Consider the following 21,944-nt stretch of genomic DNA (forward strand, 5'->3'; position numbering starts at 1 on the left):
CAAAACAAAACCAAAAAACAAACAAACAAAAAGTTTTCAGCTCTCGAGACTGATAGTGGCAAAACGGTTGTCTCAAGGTGGACATGATGGCAGCTGCTGCAGAAAAAAAGGAAGCCTGCAATTGAAAGTGGAGATTATCATGTTTGTATCTGAGCAACAGTTATCGGAGATCGAGGATAGTGTAAACGCAGTCACGAACAGTCTTATAACGCCCTGAAAAATGCATTATCTTTGGTGGTGAGAGAAGTAACATTCTTCACATTCTTCACATTAGTGCAAGAAATATTCACTATTATCTTTGTGTAATGTCAGATGCCATAAAGACCACCACTTCCCGCCACATCTGTTCCAGGGACTAGACGAAAAGCAGTCGGGTAACGGAAGCGGATATTATTCTTGATGAACTTTTGTATATAGAGATATCATATGGCATGCATTACATGCGAGTGATTGTTGATGACAATTCGGTGTTTACAAGGACCCAACAGACGGGTCCAATCACAGGGGCTTGGCACGATTTTCCAAATGATAGTCTATATATATATGTATATACCATATACATATATATATATAGACTATCATTTGGAAAATCGTGCCAAGCCCCTGTGGGTCCAATATGCTGCAGATATGTAACCAAGATGGAATATTCCTACAGGTATATATGTGTGTTCGTTCAAGTTTAGAGAAATCAGCGGTGGACTAATCACAGTAAAAGGGCTGGGTATAGTGTTCCGTTAGGGCCAAATTTCCAATATCACTCCTTCGACCTAAACGCGAAAGAGCGAAAACACGATGACAATGGAGCGAAGAAGCGAAAACACGATGGCGAAGGAGCGAAAACACGATGACGAAGGAGCGAAGAAGCGAAAACACGATAGCGATGGAGCGATCCTTCGCCAAAAGACGATGGCGAAGGAGCAAAGTTCCATCGCTCCTTTACCACCATGTTTTCGCTCCTTCGCTTCTTCGCGTTTAGCGGTCGATATTGGAAATTTGGCCCTTACTGAACACCATATAGCTGGGGAATGTTTAGGATGATCCGAATCAGGCTTACAACTAGAAGCAAAACATTTCATTATAAACAGTCGGTACGGCAGTACATCTGATGTAGTTGTTGAATAGAACATGCTGTCAGATTTAAAATTAGCCTTCTTTGGATTGGGTAGAAACCAAAAGCAACCAGCTTAGTGGAAACTTCACCAGCAACCTAGCTGAACGCTGGTTGTCCATACTGATACTATTTGACGAAGCTATCAACATTGTGAAATAACTTGGGTCTTTCCTCGTCCATAGTTTGGCACTACGTTACACTACCAAGTTTAACATCATGTTGCTCATTATAAAGGGAATTCGTACTTCAACACTCCGATTTAAGTCATAAAAGAATAGAGATACCACAGCAAGACAGGGAAAGGACATGATAACCCCATAGCCTACTAGTATGAAGAGCTAACAGGAATACAGACAAACTGCACTTGAAGTAGTGGATTCTGTGCGTCCACATGTTTTGAAAAGTGAATGTTCGCATTTCCTGAATAGCTCGATGGATCTGCCTCATCAACAGTACTAGCAGGTTCAACTGACCACACGGGGTTAATATATAAACGTCAGATTAGGCTGACTGCCTAAAACTTTGGAGATATGCTTCATAAAATACAAATAACTCGGCCATTCTAGTTTTAGCATTTCTCTATTTCTCCTTCCATGAACACTAGCTATAGGAATGTGTAAGTGTCTCGACAACGAATAAAAAGCTACTAGTCGTGGTGGAAATGTTGTTTTGCCAGTTGGTTCGTGTGGTATTATTGAAATGAAGAACCTTCTCCAACACAGCAAATGAGAAGTTCCGTTATGAGGACATACATGGCTCATTGAAATTGAAAAAGATCACAAGTACTACTATCAAATTGTTCAAAACATAATCGATTATTTTTAATTACTGTAGGGATAATTGTAATCGATAGTTTATCATTTCTGATTAACAAATGTCTTAAACACGCGTTTAAATAGTTGTATTCAATGCAATGCATATATGTATATTGCACTGCCTTCCTCAAGGTCTTTTGCTAGAGAAATTGCAAACTGTGTTTGATGAGTAGATTAGACTTGGTCCTAGATTTGACGGCTGGGAAATGCTATGGAAGGGGTCATCCTGAGGTCAATTTTCCGATTACCTATTTTTAATATATTTCAATTAAAAATTTTCATTTCATTTTTCAAAACCCGGTAACCTTACGAAGAACTCAATACATGTACATGTAAATGAAAATGTAAATTCACTTGAAGACGTTTTAGAAAATGAAAGTAATTTTTTTTATAAACTTCATAGATAACAGCTTGGGGGCTTATTCTAAGAAACCTTAGACAATATGTACGGTTTTGGGAAATATTGGTAATCAGGAAATTAACTCTGAATATTGTGTTCAGCCTTAATTAGGTGGATACCTAAATAGCACCAGCTTGAGAACCACGTTCCAATATTTATTTATAAAGCATCTAAGCAATCACGCTGTGTAAAAGAGTATTCGAACCAATAACGAAAAAGGTTCGACCTACCACTACCTTATCACTACATTTCAAAAGAACTTCTGCCTGCAAGTAGGACGTAAGAGGCGACTAAACTTGGGATCTTATCTTTTCTCTTCTTTCTAAACAACTTTCTTCTTCCTAATGTCTCTAATGATATTGTCTCACTTTTTCGCCTTTAGTTGAGCCTCCGCCGCTGTGAGGAAGGCTTCGAAATGTGTTGCTGACCGAGGCATACCACTAACAAGAGGCCCAAAGGACCTGTATCGCTCACATGGATTTTCAGTAATTGTGACAAAACACTTCAATTTAAGTTATATTACAAATGCTTTCCACAGTTTGTGATCTGCCACTCCGTATCATGCATTACAATCAAAACTTTCATTTCACTAACATTAAGCTTTCTGGTTCAAAACGTTTGACATTTGGACTTCGAAAATAATAGCAATGGAGTAAAGTATACGTTATTTATGTCCTATGATGCGACTCATTTCCTACCACCTCCATATTTGCTGTGCTATAGATTTGATTGGATTTATTTATACCTTTTATATTAATAACCTTTCCACTAACAGGCAGGATTAGAGATCCATGTTGTCCTTGACCTTCAGCCTCAAATGACTTTCTCCTTTGACTTGGATTGTTGAACAGTTGAATATTTGTATAATTCCAACCAACTTTTCTCCACAATGTCATAACAAAATGTTCATCAGTGAAAAGATACAAAATTTGACCTTGGACTTTGACCTTGATCATTGTCATCAGTATTTGTTTACTTAAAGTATGAGTTTAACTTGTGAGGCATTGTATTGTGTATCAGAATTCTGAAATAATTGTCGGAGCTCTATACTCCTTGTCAGTGGTATTTCATATTTGGCCTGTGGTCACCTTGGTTATGCCGTGTATCGCAAAAATCAGGTTGTCCGGTCTTAAAGTGTAACATTTTTTGTGTACATGAGCTCCATCATCTACTTTACTTACAGTATGGAATCACCTTGGCGAGGCAGTGTCTCATGTATCTAAGGTAGGCAACTCTTCCCTACATTTTGAACTTTGATCCTACATAAAAAAAAAAGTGTTTGAGCTCATCTCCTACACTTTTTTTCACTTGAATGCAATAGTTGAGGTACGGTCCGCCTTACTCTGATCGCCCTTTTGACCTTTGACCGATATATACTGCTACAATCAAAGACCTGTGAATATGTTACAAAATGTATCTGCCTATTCTTGGCATATAATTTCACATCTGTCGGGGTACTCTGACGAAAATTGTGCATGACCCCACACAAAAATCGATCAAACTAGGTCACTCAAGAGACTTTGTCTCGAGTTGCTTAAAAAAGATACCTATTATCAAAATGCTTAAATTTTATAAGATTATTTTCTGATTGTTGCATATAAATCATTACACTTTACCTACATGTAGGTTCGGCCTGCAACTATATTATCACAACACGTTGCCCATACAAAATAATTTGTAGTGAAGGGGAGACAACCAGCTATAGGGAACAACCAACCAATTGAAAAAAAATATTTTTGAAACAGCCCCTGTGTATAGAACGTTGAGCCAAGGATAAAATGTCTGGCAGCCACTGATTGGCCAGTATGTTATGAAGTGAGAAAATAGATATGTAGCCTGATAGGTAGCTAGCAATAAGAAATGTTGATATAAATTTCGTAAGTCCGATTGTTTTTTTTCCCAAAAGTTCACGTAATAATAGTAAACAGGTAAACATTTAAGATTTTTGAGAATTTTTACTGCGAAATTCACCTATTTTCAAAATGGCTACCCTGGAGAAAATTTGAGCTGAAGGACCCAACTTTTTTTTTTGATTAGGTGTTATATCAGACCCTAAACTTTTGTTATAAACCATAATCGTCATATTCAATTCAAGAATTTGAATGAAATAATCCAAAACGTTAACACTAATGTCTATGGGAAAACAATTGGTTGGTTGGTCTCTTTAGGTAAACCATGCCATTCTTGGTGGATAAGCAAAGGCTTGAAGGGATATTGTAAAACAATAACTGTGTGGAGAAAGGGACACGGAATAAGGAAAAGAGGCTCAGTACTCTTCGCCCAAACATGAAGGAAAAGAGGCTCAGTTCTCTTCACCCAAACATGATTGGTTGTTAAAAAGTCGCTTAATGATGTAACACATTAGACCCAAATGCCCTTAAAAAGTAGGTCAAAGTGATTCATTTCAACAAACAGGCATTAAATGCCTTCATCCCATGCAGCATTCTAATTGAAATTATCATAAACAAGGACCTCTTGGTTATAGGAACAAATTTAACCTATGTGACTTTGAAATTAGGACAAGGTCATTTATCCCAGGATTCTACTGGCCTAATATCATGGTGTATGGCCTATTGGTTATTACATAGGTGTTTTATGGAAAAGGCCAAAGCTTGACAGATAACCAATGCCACATAACAGCATTTGGTCATCTGCCTCTTGGGTGAAATATCTGGTTGAAGATTGAATGAAAAATACAAGGAGTGAATGACTTCCATTTTGAATGTTTGACATCCTTTCATAACCAATCTTGTGTACTTTTGGTTTAAAGCTGCCTTCATCTAAAGAAAAATAAACAAATTGTTTTTAAAATAGTTTATTTACAACAATAAAATTCTGTTCATTCAGATTAACTTTTCCCAAAATACAAATGTTTGTGAACATGATTTACTTAATCAGAAATTAAACTTTTACATCTCTCAAACTGATCCAGCCCTTACACACAGATTTTCTTACATATTTGAAACACACTTTCATGCACTCTAAATGTTATTTTTGTAGATGTGTAGAATTTCAACATTCTCTTGATGAACTTAAATGTGACAATGAAGATGTTAGATGTAAACTTAATGTAAATTCTTAAATGAACAGTTTTTCAAACTTCAACACATTATAGAGATTTCATAGATTTTCTCGTACAACTATTTCCAAAAATCACAATATCTTCACAATGATAACAATTCAACCAATGAAGGTATTTTGTAGGCAATCTACAGATGTTATAGTCCTAAAGGCAGAAGCCAGGATATCAGATACAGTATTTATAGAAGTTTTAAAGAGTACTTATTACCAAAGAAATAATTTTGTATCATTTCTTAAAGGAAACATTTCACAAAAAGAGGGTTTAGGAGGAGATTTTTTCCATTCACAGTTTCTTATCCATTTAAGGACTTAATGTGATTACACAAATAAGATTGTATTAAAGAAGATAATTTCTCAAATCCTTCTACTTAATTACTTAAGTATGGCTACTGACTTAAATCTACGAAGTTTATAGTAAAAAGACCTACAATGTTTATATTACTTATAAATTGTAATTTGACTTTTGATATCCTACTTCAGAAACTTCATGAAAATCTCCTAAATGAATGTCAACTATTAACATGGTCCTCTTGGATGTTTTCCTCAATGAAGAATGAAATGACAATGAAGATGAGGTCAGATGACAGGGGTCAGTGCATAACAGAGTTAAGAGGTTCTGCTTTGATATTGTTGAAGTCCAGTCCACCATCTGTATCATCATCGATCTCCCCTATCACAGCACTGTAACGAAACACATGTATCATTCAAATTGAGTATATATGTTTTTGCAAATAATGTACCAATTCCAGTAACTTTTTCTTTTATTTGATATATTTACTTTAATTAAGTTAAGGAAGTAGAGCAGCTGTCTTGAACTCATATTAATAAAACTTTTTCCTATTTATTTTTTATTTTTTAGCAAAAATATTACAATAAAAAAAAATCATATCTTCAGCGAAATTGTACAAGTAATGAGGTCTAAGTTGAATAGATTACTTTCAATCAGTTTCTGCTTCTCAGACATGCAAGCAATTCATTCTACATTATATATCCACATTCTACAGTATATATCCACATTCTACATTATATATCCACATTCTACAGTATACATCCACATTCTACATTATATATCCACATTCTACATTATATATCCATAAACAAAACTTAGATTATCTCCCTTACACTGATTATCAACAAAACTTGATGATTGTCTCCCCTTAAGCAATAAATATCAGTACGAACATCTGGATGGATATACGTAATTATACTAATTAAAGAGGGGATGGTGTTACATTCACTTTCGATCCCTTTCTGCACCTATGGACTATGTGTAATGAAAGCATGGGACTAGCTACATTTTGTTTTTAGTTGGTTTCAGGGAAAAAATCTTAACAATTACTTAATTGAAGCATTTCTTTTGAAGATTAGGAACCACAACAAATTCAAAGCCAGTCAATTTAATGTAATGGTATAACTACTTAAGGTTTGTTTGGTGTACTTCAGAGAATCAAACTAGTCCTTTTGTTTTTGTTTTCACCAGATGCCAGTGACCAAGTCTTCTATTGTTATGACATATTCTAGGGGTGCATGCAGAGAGTGAAAGTGAAGATTTTGAACTACAAAGGATGGTTCATAGTTACATCAATCATCTCTGGTTAACAACTTACACATTATCCCCTCTGATGATGTATAGTCCCAGTATGACCTGCTCCACACCTTGGGAAGAGCTGTACACACGCTCATGACTTTCATCCAGGATCAAGTTAATGGTCTGGTCAAAACCCTTCAATGTGCCCTGAAAGTTTAATTTTACAAAATCAAAATCTAGGTAGAGTACACTGATTAATAAAACATCCAATTCATGCAGGGGTCTGCTTAGTAAAATTTGTGTCTTTGTTGCAAAAGCAGGCAATCATGAAGTTGAGTAATTACGATAATGTGCCCGCTTTGCTGGTTATGATGACTGGAGGCATCATTATTCAGAACAAATAAAGTACTGTGTCAAAGTCTTCACGAAGTTCAAAAATCGCTTCATTCTTTCGTTTTGGAACTTCCTGTGATAGCCTTCTTTAAAACATAAGCATGCGGTAGAAATATACATATTCCTAGGTATTGGTGAAGGCAATTCTTTTGATGTGCATTCTTAGATACCCCCCCCAAATAAAATAGCTATAAAAGACCAGTCATCATTATTATACTTACCACGATAATTCTGCCATCAGCTGTCACTATAGACACAGTATCTGTTGTATGAGTCAAGGATAACTAAATAGAACAATATTATGAATAAAAAATATTTGACATATGGAATAAAGGTAATCTAAATGATGTGAAGATATACATATGTATATGCAGCTGTGCACATTTTTTTTATCCCACAACTGTGTGCTTAATTAACAGATAGCTATAGCTATCCATAAACTATTCTTAAAATTAATCTCTTTAACACTACATAGTACATATAGCCTTGTCGCACATCAGATTCTGTATATCAAACTTGCACAAACATCTCTCTGTTGATGTAAATAATAAGCAAGCCTACAGATAGGGTACGGAATGGATGGGAAGATTGTCCATAAGTATTTAAACATGAGCCAGACATGGTTCATTTATCACTTAAGCTTTCTATACCAAACTTACAATAAACAATGCAACATGTTTTTTGATAACAATGCATGCACACAAAACTGACACCTGAAACTTGCTGGGGATGTCAACAAATTAAACAACATTTGACCATAATGTAATCAATTTTGATCCAAACAATGGAGAAATTATTTACTGAACTGAATTAATTCTGATCAAAACTGCTTTCAATATATGTTCAAATGTTGTTTATAAACATCCCAGGTGTCGGTTTTGTGCGCATGCATTTTTATTAGAAAAAAAATATTTTTGTCAGTTTGCATTTGGTATAGCTGTATAGATTATAGTTATAGCTATTATAGCTATATATCACTATCACTAATACTAGTGATTAATTAACATGTGCCAAACCATAGGCACATGTATCTGGTAACTATAGCTAACACCAGAGTAAAAATTATTTTCAATTACAGATCTGTATATATAGTACATATATCAAGGATAATTTTAACTGATATTAATTACATACAAGTGTACATGTAAGAGGAAGGAGTAATGAAAAATACCTTGCCCACGCTGGGGTTATTATATAGAACTAGCAAATTCTCGCTCTCAAGTTTCAAGGCAAACATCCTACCACTAGGCTAAAGAGAAATTTCCACTAGTCTGAGCTAGTATACTCTCTACTTTTACACTTCTCCCTCCTTCACAAACTCTTCGCTCCCGAAGCCACAGCAACACAGCCACAATTATTAACCCAGGTTTTTTATCTCCAAGGAAACCTGTCAGGCTCCTATAGCTTTCACTTGGGAGTAAACAACGGCCCCAAATTTGTAATAAAATACCCAGCCCAGTTCCGTTATATTCCTCCCTCCTTCAACAAAGTCTTTAACCCCGAAGACACACACTAAACCCTATACCACCTCCATGGATATTCAGTTGGGCGCCAATGTAATAGGATAGGAAAAATGCATGGCCAGATTGGGGTTCGAGTACTACTGTATACCTGGTAATTTTCGCCCCCGTTTAATTTTCGCCATTTTCACCCTTTGAAGTTGGAGCGAATTTAAGATGAAGGTGAAAATTTCAAGCTGAATGGAAGGATTTATAAACCATATAGTACATGGGCCAAGTGTAGTCAGATCACAAACATACCCTCTTACTTTTCAACTGTAAAATCATGTACTAGGCTTAGAATTTTCAATTAAAAAATGATACATAGTATGTATCATTTTTTAATTGAAAATTCTAAGTCTTTTTTTTTTTAAATTAAGAAGTCTGGTCATGAAATACAGAGTGGCATCAAATTCCTGCCATGGAAAAGACGAATTTTATGAGTTAACTGTCGCTTAATTGTGGCATGTGAACAAGAGAAAACACTGGTCAGTCATTAGTCACGGCGCGGTGAGCTTACAATTGATCGTGTTTGCTTAAAATCACCCATGTATACCCAATACTACATGAATCAATTAATACTACATGAATCAGGAGGGAAAAGAAAACATGAGCACAGGTAAATTTTCTTTATTTCACACTGGATTACATTTCACATCTCATGCATATGCTGGTAAGATAATTAGGGAACTTGGTAAGTCCAGAGTGTTCCGAGTGCAACTGTATTGAGATTTCTGAACGGAATTCTTCGATTTTACAAACGAAGAAAACCAATTAGTGCAAATTAAAAACGGGGCGAATATGTTTTGTGTTGCTCAAGGGCGAAAATAACCTGGGGCGAAAATTACCAGGTATACAGTAACCAGATGCTCTACCGATTGAGCTACCTGGTCCAATTCTGCTACACAAGTGCCTATGGCCAAACCTGGTATGGCAGGGCTCAAAGTGGTGCCTATTTTAATTTTTGGTGACCTGCATGGTTTAAGATTCATCATTCATTGGCAACCAGTTATTGACTTGTTTTGAAAAATATTAGAAATAAAGTAAAACCAGAAAATTTGCTCAAGACTCGGTGCAACCACAGGGGCAGGTGTAGTGTTAAAATAAAAAATAGCCAGAAATATCTATATATCAAAGACTATCAGCTGGCTATTTTTTACAATATAACGTTAGACATGCATGCCCCGGTGATGCAACTGTATGTATTGTTTACATTTTTTGTGCCTTGGTATGCGCGCCGGTCTGTGAAGAAACGTATACATTTGCTATCACACGAATTTCTAATTGATCAACAAACCGGGAAATAACTTCTTCTTTTGAATAAAGAACATTTTTCGAAGGATACGATTTACATACGATTCAAGTGCGGAAGCCATCTCTTCTCTTTGGGACGAGTTATTGTTTCCGGAAAGAAATGTTAAACTCGGTCCCAAATCATATCAGATAGAGAAATGTAGCAGTACCTGCTCTTATTTTTTACTTATATAAAAGTATCTCTGGAACAGAAGAAACAAATATATAAATCCGAAAATATATAGAATTACGGCATTATGCGTGACGTTGTAAATGAATGATCCCTTTCGAGCATGCGCAGTAAATCTTTAATGGCAGCCCCCATGGATTCCATGCCGAGAGCGAGTTGAACACAACATTTATTTCAATTATCTGGACATGGCAAAACTTTTTTCCACAAGATTATTGTCGACATTGTGTAAAGTGATCACTGAAAGTGGTCTCACACAGCAATCTGCTCTCCAAAGGTAAGTTTTCCTGTATATCAGTAGATTTTTATATAATTAAAAACGATGACCTTGTTCCAAGAACCGGCCTGATCGCTGCATCATACAGTTATCTCCCTTTAAGTGTTTGGACATACACATGATAACAATGGTCAACATCGATCATGATTAATCTTAAATCTATTTAATGATTCCATTCAGCTGTATTGTAAAAGCAACGAGTCCCATTATTTTAAGAATGAGCACAGGTTCGGGACTAGATTAGCACAATTATTTTTAAGCTGAAGTAATAATAAATAAAAAAAATTAAGGATATATTAAAAAAATCATGTAAATCATTTTTTAACCCAATGTCGACCTTATGTACATACATATAAAACATGTAAATACCACATTTATGAAACTAACAAAAATTACTCCTCAAGTGACTTCCATTTCTCTTTAAAATAATTAAACACAAATTAGAAACTCTTGCTGGCTAGGTTATATATATATAGGCCATATATTATAAGGTATCCTATTTACATTGTAGCTAGTGTTGTTGGAATCCAGAGTATCTGTATCTGGCCTTGGGAGACCCTCATGATCAGCCAAGTGACCATATGCATGTAGCCTTTCATGATCATGTCCGATGGGAATCTTATTTATGTCTGAAGATTCCATTTATCAGAAGTTGATTCCTTCATAACAAAAACTGCAGGGCATCCAGTTGACTTGAATTTTAGTTATTTCAAAAGTCAAAGCACTCTTTTTCAGAAATTTGAAGGGTCAAAACATGTGAAATAGAAATGTCCGTTCAATCCTAAGAGTCAAACTGACTTTTGGGAGTCAAAAACATACCATCAAGGCACAGGGTCATGTCTAGTCTTATATTATAAAATAGCAAGCAATACCTATATATATTGTCAATATATATATATAGGTATTTCTGGCTATTTTTTAATATAAGACTAGACATGCCCCTGCCTGCGATCAAGGGTTTATGCATACTTCTGCTGCCCCCATTGCATGATGGTACAAGATGACTAATTAATTTTGGTATGTTGTCTTTTTTAACAATTGCTTTCTTCCAAATGACTCCCTTGGCACTGTGCATACCTCACTTTTGGTCTTTTGTTGAGCGTTCACCCCTGCAAGGAATGCTTTGGGTTCTGTTCCCATGCCATCCCAGAGTCTATAAAAATGGCAGTTGCTTCGATTCTCCTGCTTATATTTGTGCACATTGCAGGGCTTTTCTGGGGGCTTTTTGGTGCCCCATTCCCAATTAAAATTATTTCATATTTAAGCAAGATTCCCAAAATTTACTCCTGAAAAAATCTTTTCCAAATCGCCAATTTTCTTCCCAAAATGAGACCAAAAGGCCCCATCCAAAACCTGCAGTGAGAAAGCCCTGTAATTTTTGGACATGTATGGCTAATTTCAAATTTGCCCGTTGTCAGTATAAAGCGACCAGTTGTGAATTGGAATGTCCTGCTTAGTGTCTTTGGCAGTATGCTTCAGTGAGGTAGCACTATAAAGTCAGCATCACTTCGGTTCCTTGCTATCCCAAGGGGACAAACACAGACATACAATGACTATACTATGTATCATGATCATAGTTCACAAAGCACACACACACACTACACTCATGCATCTCTCACACAATCGATACCTTCCTTAAATGATAATAGCTTTTGATATGATGTTAAACAATATACTAAACTAAACCAATCTTAATTAGTGGTCAACATGCAGACAGTAAAACGATTCCATTATATGAATTATATTTACAACACCATCAGTGTATGTGTTGCTTTATCATTGCATGAAACAATTGTGACTAGAATCTTAAGTCCTATGAATCAAAAGTTCATCAAACCTTTAACCTTGCAGACATAGGTTTTTAATCAGATTCTGAAAATCCCCAAGTGCTATATATACATATATATATATACTTGTATACATTATCTGCTAATTATGGTGGCTTTGAAGTACTTTACTCTCTCTATAGTATAAAGGTAGACATGAAAAGCTGATTAGAAATGTTGCACAGTAATCAGCCACAAATGTTATAATTGGGTTACATAATATTAATGTATTTGTTGCTGGACATATAAATCACACTTGCAGAAGGTAGCCACGACCATTAATTGTCCTTTAGGATATATCACATGTACTGTTAGAATATCACATGTACGTACATGTACAACACATATGGTACATCGGTTATTACAATGTTACTAACAGTACCATATGTGTTCCCATGGTGCTGAAATATATATTTAAAAAAAAGAAAGAAAAACCCATGATATAATCAAGGTTAATTATACACTTCGAATTCAGATATCAGGACCTCAGTTGATCTCTTGCAACTGGGATTTAGCTATTACAGAGGTCAAACATATACCCAGTATGTCATATAGACATATATAATATATCTAGCAAACATAAGAGTCAAAATATGATTTTGGGGAGTCTGTCAAAAACACTCTCAAGGGTCTATGTATACTGGATATGTTATATTACTTCATACTTAAAGATTTTTTCACGTTCATTAAAAATCAATTGATATCTATAAATCTTAAAAACAATAACTGGTCATTCTTGTCACTGGTCAGATTAACATAACTGGTGTATGATCATGTGATATCTGTTGTGACCAACTAATATCTTGTCTTTTGTTCAGTGGTATATATGAGAAGCTAAATGTTATGACATCTTTATCATCAAGGAACAATATCTTTGTGGAAAAATGGATTTGTAATTTTATCAGCATTGAATTTGATTGGAAAAGAGAACAAATCAAAACAGACTTTGTGATCAGATCAATATTTTTTTGTAGCGTGTGAACTGTGTAAGCTTAAAGCTTGATTTGTGATCCTTTCATACTTCTGGAAAGAGGATGGCTGCTGAGAAAAAGAAATTCAAAATTCCCTCTGCAACAGAGATGGAACAGTCATCAACGAGTACCATAAAACCACATGATACTCTTGCTGCTTTCAAGAGACAACAAGTCGAAGATAAATCTTGTAAAACCACAGAAAAGAAGAAAACATTACCTGATCAGAATCAAGTCAAAATTGCTTCCTTTCTTACATCATCTAAACCATCCACATCAAAAGCTAGCACTTCAACAAACAAATTCAATCAGCCCGAACCTGTAGCTACTGAAAAAAGGGATGCGTTATCATCATCATCATCAACTGAACCTGAAATAAAAGATAAAGAAGAAACATCAACAAACTCTAGTGATAAATTTATGGCTCCAGTGACTGTTGGTAAGGGGAGCACAAGTAACGCCCTGATTGTCAACCCCAGACAGAGAGGCAATCCCATTCTCAAGTCTGTGCGTAACGTAGCCTGGGAATATGGAGACATTGTGCCGGACTATGTGATGGGCTTGAGTACATGTGCTCTGTATCTGAGTTTAAGGTACCACCAACTTCATCCCAATTACATTCACGACCGACTCAAGCAGTTAGGCCGGGCGTATGATCTGCGCGTCATGCTGGTCCAAGTGGATATCAAAGAACCTCATCATCTTCTGAAGGATCTTGCCAAGATTTGTATTCTAGCAGACTGTACACTCATGTTGGCATTCACAACTGAAGAAGCTGGACGCTACCTCGAGACTTACAAAGTTTACGAGTTTAAACCACCTGATGCCATCATGGAAAAAACAGATCATGATTTTGTGTCAAAGTTTACTGATTGTATAACCAGTGTGAAGTCTGTGAATAAAACTGATGCGGTGACACTGATGTCAACATTCAAATCACTCAAAGGTGTCATGGAAGCTTCAAAAGAAGATCTGTCTCTTTGTCCAGGGTTTGGACCTCAGAAAGCCAAGCGTGTGTATGACATATTCCAGGAACCATTCATGAAAGCCAAGAAACAAAAACCAGAGAAGAGTGATAATAAGTAAAGAAAATATTGGAAATTATTATTTATTTTTTGTTGAAAAAAATAGAAAAGAAAAAATGTCGAGTGAAATGAAGTTTAACTTCAATTTCAAGTAAATTACTAATTATTTGTATATTGCAATTGAATATAAATGTAGGTGTGTTTACATGTATACATGTATAAACTTTGTATATTGGCTGTATTGAACTATATATATCATGAGGAACTTTGATTGTCTGATCTGTTATTGCATTGAATGTACCTTACTTAGAAATTGAATTATCAATAGTATTGAGTAAAATAGGTGGTTGTGTAATTTTACATACATGTATGTCAGAGTTATTCCCCTTTTTGACAGACAGGTATCTAGTATGTATCCTGAATTTATTGCATGTAGCTTAGATTTTTGTTGTTGTTGATAAATGGAGATAATGGAATATTTTTGCACAAAAGAAATGGTATCACTTAATTTATCAGATGAAATTTAAGAATTGAGAAAAAAAATATAAGTACAGTCAATACAATGTACATTCCTATATGTTAGCTATATGTATCACAGGGATCAATAATTCTGGATCATGATCATGATTTATAGAAGACTTTCAGGGTTTTGAATTAAGTAGATATATAGGGTAATGTAAAACTTTCTGAGAAGATTTGTAATGACTTATTTTGCAGACCAGTATATCAATTATTTTTACATTTGTGCTATTCATATACAGCTGTATATACATTCAATGTATTAAAGTGTTGGGAGAAAAAAAAATTGTTTTCTTTTGTTTAAAACAACTTCACACACACAAAATTATATTTGTTATGAACATATATGCAGCTGATATTCTTTTGTTTAAAACAACTTCACACACACAAAATTATATTTGTTATGAACATATATGCAGCTGATATAAAATGATCTTTCTGTCTCCTGGTAATAAATTTTCTCATGCACCATTAACAAAATACAATTTATTACCTTTTAGTATTTATAAATGACAGATATGTTCTGTATTCAGATGTTATAGGATTTTTTTTTTTAAATTGAAGGTGGTTTTATTTTCATTTGCTTCATGATCATGACCTATTAACACAAAAATGTCATTTAAGGAGGTGTGATGGGGACACTGAAAGTCACCAAAATTATTGTATAGTGTCATCACACCGAACTGCCACACCTGGACACATTTGCTCCACATCCCACCTGGTCACATTATACTGACAATTGGAAAACCAATCTTTAACTTCATCAAGCATAAAGCATGCACAGAAATGCAAGTACAAATAAATGTACCCATTTTACAGACATGAATAAGGTTTATCTTTGCCAGGGGACAGAACCCATAACCCTTATTCCTCACATTATTCAAGCATTTGTATGTTATTTTCCTTGTCATTTTTTTCTCTATAATGATGAAAAAGATAATTACAGCTGACTTTTTAAAAGAATGGAATATTTCAAAATAATCACCTGTAACATGATTGCAGAAAATTATTACCACTTAATTATATAACCCAGCAAGAAGGATATTCGCTGTTTGAGCACTAGGCTACTGTAGTCCTATAAAATAAGACTTGGAAGGTTCATTTGAGGTTCGACAAATAACAAAAATCTAAATATCTGATAATGAAGGTAAAAAAATCAGGATATGAACCTTCGAAGTCTTACATTATAGGACTATAGGCTACTGGCTTGCTTGCAATCCAAGCCTATCATCATAAAGGACCTGTATTTACAGCACAGACAAGTAAGCTGTCAAACGTTCCTCCCCTTCCTTTATTAGGCCATAAATCTGTTTTTCCAAACATCTCATTACAGACACAGAGCATAAATCGGTAACATCTATTAGATCTTGTAAACCTGGTAAGCGAGAAATTATTGTAGAATATTGTTTGTTTGTGCTGATAATCCAAAGTTTGGCTGATTGGACGTCAAAGGCCTTAATTAGTTCATATGCACAAAATGAAAAGGGTTCATTGGTGATGTTACGGTGGTGCAAGTCATCTTGAGGGAGTCCACAGAGGTTACATGTCAGTTGTCGACAACTAATTACTAGTACCTGTCCGGTTCTGTGCCACTTATCTGGCTATTCCTCAGATCCACATCTGAGTGGATGTTTGGCCTGGAGACGCCTGTATGTACATGTCTTGCTATATATTGGGACATATACACACAATGTATGTATAAATAATCGTAAACTATGTAGGATTAGGGTTTTAGATCTTTAATAAATTTGATATATCATTCATGAATTGACATTCTAGGCTTTGGTGACGGTATATGAGTATATATTAAAATATTTTGTGTATTGCCAGGCAATTAAGGTGATATGAGTCATTTATATAGGGCCAAATAAAATGAATTTACAAAAAACTACTTTTAAATCTCTGATCTTTTATAATTATATTGCATGAAGATAATGTAAAGATGAATTTTGTTTACCTACCAACATATGTATAGTACATGTAATACAACCTAATACTTCTATAGTATCGTCGATAGAGACACATTGATCTAAAAATATATTAAATTCCATATCCTCCAAAAGGATTTATGCTATCAATAGAAATGTGTTACTTTTGCAAATTTGTGCCTGCTTAGTCCTCCTATATATGCAGAAATCCAACGAGACAGCTAAGTAACATCAGCCTTGATAGAAATTCAAGTACACTCCACTATGAAATTTTTGTCTGTTTAGCCATCCTCAGGCACAAATCTAATGAGACTTGAATTTAAGATGGATGGATGTGACTTAGCTGTCAAGTTGGATTTTGATCTGCCCGAGGATGGCTAATTATAAGTAGCTGAAATTCTGCAAATAATAATACTTAGAGCTCGAGTAATACATAAATCTAAAAATAGCTGTGCAAAGTTTATGACATTCATCTACAAGTTACATTTGTAAATAGGAGTGAGTCTTGTAGCCTGAGTTCTTTCTGCAGGCTACAACACCAGATGTGAATTGGTGTCATAATCTGTCCTTTACAGTGACTAAAATCTTGTCTTCGGAACAGCATAAACTCATGTTAAGATGAATGATTATTTTTCTTGTCTGGAATTTTGACAAATGGACTCTGCTGCCACTCACAATAGAGTAACTTCATCATTTAATGCAGTGTAACCGTGACATTATAAATTGACATCATCATCAATTGCACATGTTAAAGGGAACAGGCCCATGTAAGACTCTGTTAGTGTTCATGCAGTTGTCTCTAATACAGAACTGTATTTCAGGTATGGAATTCACACAGCAGCTGTCCTGGAGGCCAAACACAGGTATACAGATGAAAACATAGACCTGAACAAAGATACCCTCAAACCACAAAGACTGTTCAAAAGTGGAGGCAGGGACCCTGAAACAGGTGTGTTATAACTAAAAACTAAGATTTGAAAAAAAAAAAAAAATAGAAACTGCTGGTTCCATAAAGTTTTGATAACCATATGACAAGTTGAATTACTGTACATATTTCTGAAGGAAAGAATAAATCATAAAATCTCTATAATGAGGAGGCCCTGTTTGAATAATTTTCAAGAAAACATGATATTAGCCAAACCTTGACATTAACAGATGTGATATTAAATGGAGTGAACAGCAAATTATGAAATCTCTGTCTATAATCAACATTGACATTAACAGATATTAAATGGAGTTACATGTATAAGCAAATTTTAAAATCATATATCATGGAGTTCAAAGTAAATCATAACACCTCCATCTTTAATCAACAGGTGCTGTTTGAATCACTTATAAGTTTAAGGTTATGAAACACTATCAAATGGCCAAATTACTGTATTCATCAGACAATAAGTGCGTGCCTAGTGTTTATACAACCTACATTCATTGCAATTGAGTAAAACTGTGAACAGGTGTAATTTAATTGTCTTCTAATAAGACCATCCCCTTTTATTGTGAAGTGACCTTGTATTACTCGTTATATCACCAGGAAGAGTAGTGTACAAGCGTGTTGGCGGAGGCCATAAACAGTCCCTTCGATTGGTCAGATTTGATTACAATGTGCCAGAAAAGAAGACAGATGTTGGTTACGAGAGAGTTATCCATGTCCGTAAGGATCCCTGTCGTACAGCACATATTGCTATCACCGCAAGTGGTAACAGGAAACGCTACACTCTGGCATCGGACAGCACAAAGACGGGTGATCTGATCAAAACCTTTGCGGATATCCCTGATCTTCCGGGTAAGTTGATACATTCGATTATATTGGGCGTCTGGGTGGTGCACTGGACAACAGTCCATGACCATCCTAAAACTGGGTTACGCTCACTTTCACTGTAGATCAGCTCCCCTGGAATTTGTCAAGGCAAAATCGAAGGCTTGACCAGTTACCAACTTGTGGATAAAACCAGGAAACTTGTTGGATGTTTTCATGTAAATCAAATGAATCTGAAAATCACATACCAATAAATTGATTGACTTTGAATTTGGTTGTGGATCCTCTTTAATCTTCAAAAAAGAAATATATCAGCTTCAGTGATTGCCTGATTGGTCAGATGTTTGCTTTATCACCAATCAAATAGCTAGTTCGATTTTGCCCTGATGTGTTTCAGTGGTGCAGAATGTGTAGAAGTTTGAGCATTGACAACCTCTGCATTCTGTGGCCACTTCACCAAACAGCCACCCTTAAGGTAGTTAGGGGAAGAGAGTTTGTGTGAACAGCTTTGTATCACAAAAACAGTCAGGAGTCTAGCCATGTAACCTCAGGTGAATGTCCGAGGTGTGTGGTTCCACACTACCTACCTGTGGCAATTTGTGTTTCTTGAAAAGCTGAGAAATGGGTAGGTCTGTGCTGTCATGGATGAGTCCTTGGGCAAGACATGAACACTTTACCTTAGTTACTCTGGATAGCATGTGGCAGGCCTCCTGTATGTTGTTCGGTGAAAAAAAATCACTAAAAAATAAAATAAAATGAATACGTAAATTATATCTGAGGAAGTCTGGTGGGTTTGAAAATTTGTGTGCAATTTCTTTTTCCATCATAAGTTTGACAGGCTAGTGAAACAATAAGGCACCAGGTGGCCATCTTCAAAATGGCTATGTTGACATGTATACATCCACATAGAGTATATCTCCTAACCTCTATTCTTTGTGTTGTAGTATCTCCAGAGGCAGGCAATCAGTACCCAGTGGGATCCCTGCCTGTCGGCACCATTATCCACAATATAGAACGGTGGCCGAAGGAGGGTGGCAGAGTGGCACGGGCAGCCGGAGCGAGTGGCATGATAACTCGTAAACTAGAAGACAACAGTGTAGTTATTAGTATGCCGTCAAAGAAAGAAATGCGTGTAGACCAGTACGCTATGGCTACAGTTGGTAGGGTTTCCAATCCCGGTCATCAGGATGTTATCATCGGAAAGGCGGGGAGAAATCGTTGGAAGGGTATTAGACCCAGCAGTGGATTGAAACAGAAGAAAAGTGGTTATCACGGGAAGAAAATAAACAAACCAAAGGCTATTAAGAGCTATGTCAAAATACAGGCACCAACTTCTACAGACTTTAAACAAAATCATGACTGACAATTTACAGGACTGTTCATAATTGTTTGAGAGAAAGCTTAAGCACTTCTTAGAGTACTGTGTTAGATACTGGTGGGAGATAGGTACGTCCTCATAAATATCTAGATAAAATGGTGAGTTGTGGATGTGTTTTAATTATAATAAATTATCAAATATACTGTACCCAGAATCTTCTCTTTTTTGTCTATTAATTTATTATCACTTTTAAAATATATTATGTATTTATACCAATTAAATAACTTAATCGGTTTTTAGTAGCTAGCATTGATATCCAAAAATATAAAGGGCATGGCTGTGTGAATATTTGATGTCCCAAATTATCTTTTCTGTGTTAAATGTTAAACCTGAATTAGTAAACTTGAAAAAGTACATGTGAAATTTCAGAATTTAATACATGTGAAATTGACTGTCCATGATTAAAAAGTCTCCTTTATTTAAAGTCGTTTACAAGGTCGACAATCAACAGAAGCTCTGTAGAGCTCTTGTTATGAAGCCCCTATGGGAACATGTTGTTTTGGATGTTGGAGTAAAATCCATGGATGAGAAAACGAGCCTTCAGTGGGGAAACAACTAATACAAACATACATCATCCCCTTCCACCAGTACTTCTGTACCACTGTTCTAGAGTAGAGTGGTGTGAAGCTCATGCTGGACTATATGCATCATGTCGGCATTCAACTGTCAGATAATTAGCAATCATGGCCATTTAAGCACCCATATAGAATTAGCAATTGCTACTACTTAAGCACCCGTACAGAATAAGACATCACTGATCCTAAGGCATGAATGGAGAATTAGCATCACTACTAGTAAAGCACCCTTAGAGAATTAATAATCGCTGCTACCAAGGCACCTATAGAGAATTAGTAATAAATGCTATGAAGCAGCGGTAGAGAATTACCAATAGCTGCTACTTAAGCCCCCGTAGAGAATTAACAATCACTGCTACTTAGTAACCCTTACATAATTAACATTCACTGCTACTAAGGCACACGTGAAGAATTAGCAATTGTGGCTACAAAGGTACATTTAGAGAATTAGCAATCATTGCTACTAAGGCACCCTTAGATAATTACCAATCGGTGCTACCAAGGCACTTTTAGATAATTAGCAATCACTGCTACTAAGGCACCCTTAGATAATTAGCAATCACTGCTACTAAGGCACCCTTAGATAATTAGCAATCACTGCTACTAAGGCACCCTTAGATAATTAGCAATCACTGCTACTAAGGCATCCTTAGATAATTAGCAATCGTTGCTACTAAGGCATCCTTAGATAATTAGCAATCACTGCTACTAAGGCATCCTTAGATAATTAGCAATCACTGCTACCAAGGCATCCTTAGAGAATTAGCAATCATTTCTACCACGGCATCCGTAGAGAATAAGAAATCGCGGCTACTAAGGCACCATTAAAAAGTTAGTACTCGCTGCTACTAAGGCACCCGTAGAGAATTAGCAATTATGGCTACCAAGGCAGATTTAGAGAATTAGCAACCGTTGCTACTAAGACACCCTTAGAAAAATAGCAATCGGTGCTAACAATGTATTCGTAGAGAGTAAGCAATCGCGGCTTCTAAGGCACCCTTAGAAAACTAGTTATCACTACTACAAAGGCACCCGTAAATAATTAACATTCACTGTTATTAAAACATCCGTAGAGAATTAGCAATCGTGTATACTAAGGCACTCTTACAGAATTAGCAGTTGCTGCTACTAAGGTACCATTAGAGACTTAGCAATCACTGCTACTAAGGTATCCGTAGAGAATTAGCAATCATTGCTACTAAGGCACCATTAGATATTCTTCTAGCACATCGCATCTACAAAATGTGTAAAGATAAATGGCCTTGACTCATATTTAAGATCATGATCATGGAGCTCCAGAACTGACAAAGCTTATAAACAAAGTCTAGAAACACATGCTCAAAATCACTGATTTTAGTATTTCCAAAATATATCTCTGC

The 21,944-nt window shown here is 35.7% G+C and overlaps 3 protein-coding genes across 3 annotated transcripts; 2 read left to right on the forward strand and 1 right to left on the reverse strand.

Moving 5' to 3' along the window:
* Positions 1 to 5,125: 5,125 nt before the first annotated feature.
* On the reverse strand, positions 5,126 to 10,267 carry LOC117330620 (U6 snRNA-associated Sm-like protein LSm8). The gene is made up of 4 exons (XM_033889047.1): positions 10,173 to 10,267; positions 7,550 to 7,590; positions 7,015 to 7,142; positions 5,126 to 6,088 (listed from the first exon to the last, which is right to left on the reverse strand). Exons 1-4 carry the CDS (start codon positions 10,201 to 10,203, stop codon positions 5,998 to 6,000), a joined length of 291 nt encoding a protein of 96 aa, XP_033744938.1. The 5' UTR covers positions 10,204 to 10,267; the 3' UTR covers positions 5,126 to 5,997.
* A 134-nt stretch (positions 10,268 to 10,401) lies between these two features.
* LOC117330619 (39S ribosomal protein L2, mitochondrial-like) lies at positions 10,402 to 20,137 on the forward strand. The gene is made up of 4 exons (XM_033889046.1): positions 10,402 to 10,587; positions 17,678 to 17,805; positions 18,388 to 18,639; positions 19,557 to 20,137. Exons 1-4 carry the CDS (start codon positions 10,499 to 10,501, stop codon positions 19,973 to 19,975), a joined length of 888 nt encoding a protein of 295 aa, XP_033744937.1. The 5' UTR covers positions 10,402 to 10,498; the 3' UTR covers positions 19,976 to 20,137.
* LOC117330618 (DNA excision repair protein ERCC-1-like) lies at positions 11,555 to 15,228 on the forward strand. Its single transcript, XM_033889044.1, has one exon. It carries the CDS (start codon positions 13,448 to 13,450, stop codon positions 14,468 to 14,470), a length of 1,023 nt encoding a protein of 340 aa, XP_033744935.1. The 5' UTR covers positions 11,555 to 13,447; the 3' UTR covers positions 14,471 to 15,228.
* Positions 20,138 to 21,944: the final 1,807 nt, after the last annotated feature.

This window comes from Pecten maximus, chromosome 7 (assembly GCF_902652985.1).
Source record: "Pecten maximus chromosome 7, xPecMax1.1, whole genome shotgun sequence".
NCBI classification, from domain to species: Eukaryota; Metazoa; Mollusca; class Bivalvia; order Pectinida; family Pectinidae; genus Pecten; species Pecten maximus.

Coding starts and splice junctions, on each gene's coding strand:
- LOC117330620 (XM_033889047.1), bottom strand. CDS start 10,203: ATGGCTTCCGCACTTGAATCGTATGTAAATC. Junction 7,591..10,172: donor ACTTGAATCGTATGTAAATC/GTATCCTTCGAA, acceptor CTCATACAACAG/ATACTGTGTCTATAGTGACA. Junction 7,143..7,549: donor CTGATGGCAGAATTATCGTG/GTAAGTATAATA, acceptor TTAAACTTTCAG/GGCACATTGAAGGGTTTTGA.
- LOC117330619 (XM_033889046.1), top strand. CDS start 10,499: ATGGCAAAACTTTTTTCCACAAGATTATTGTCGACATTGTGTAAAGTG. Junction 17,806..18,387: donor AGGCAGGGACCCTGAAACAG/GTGTGTTATAAC, acceptor TTATATCACCAG/GAAGAGTAGTGTACAAGCGT. Junction 18,640..19,556: donor GGATATCCCTGATCTTCCGG/GTAAGTTGATAC, acceptor TTTGTGTTGTAG/TATCTCCAGAGGCAGGCAAT.
- LOC117330618 (XM_033889044.1), top strand. CDS start 13,448: ATGGCTGCTGAGAAAAAGAAATTCAAAATTCCCTCTGCAACAGAGATG.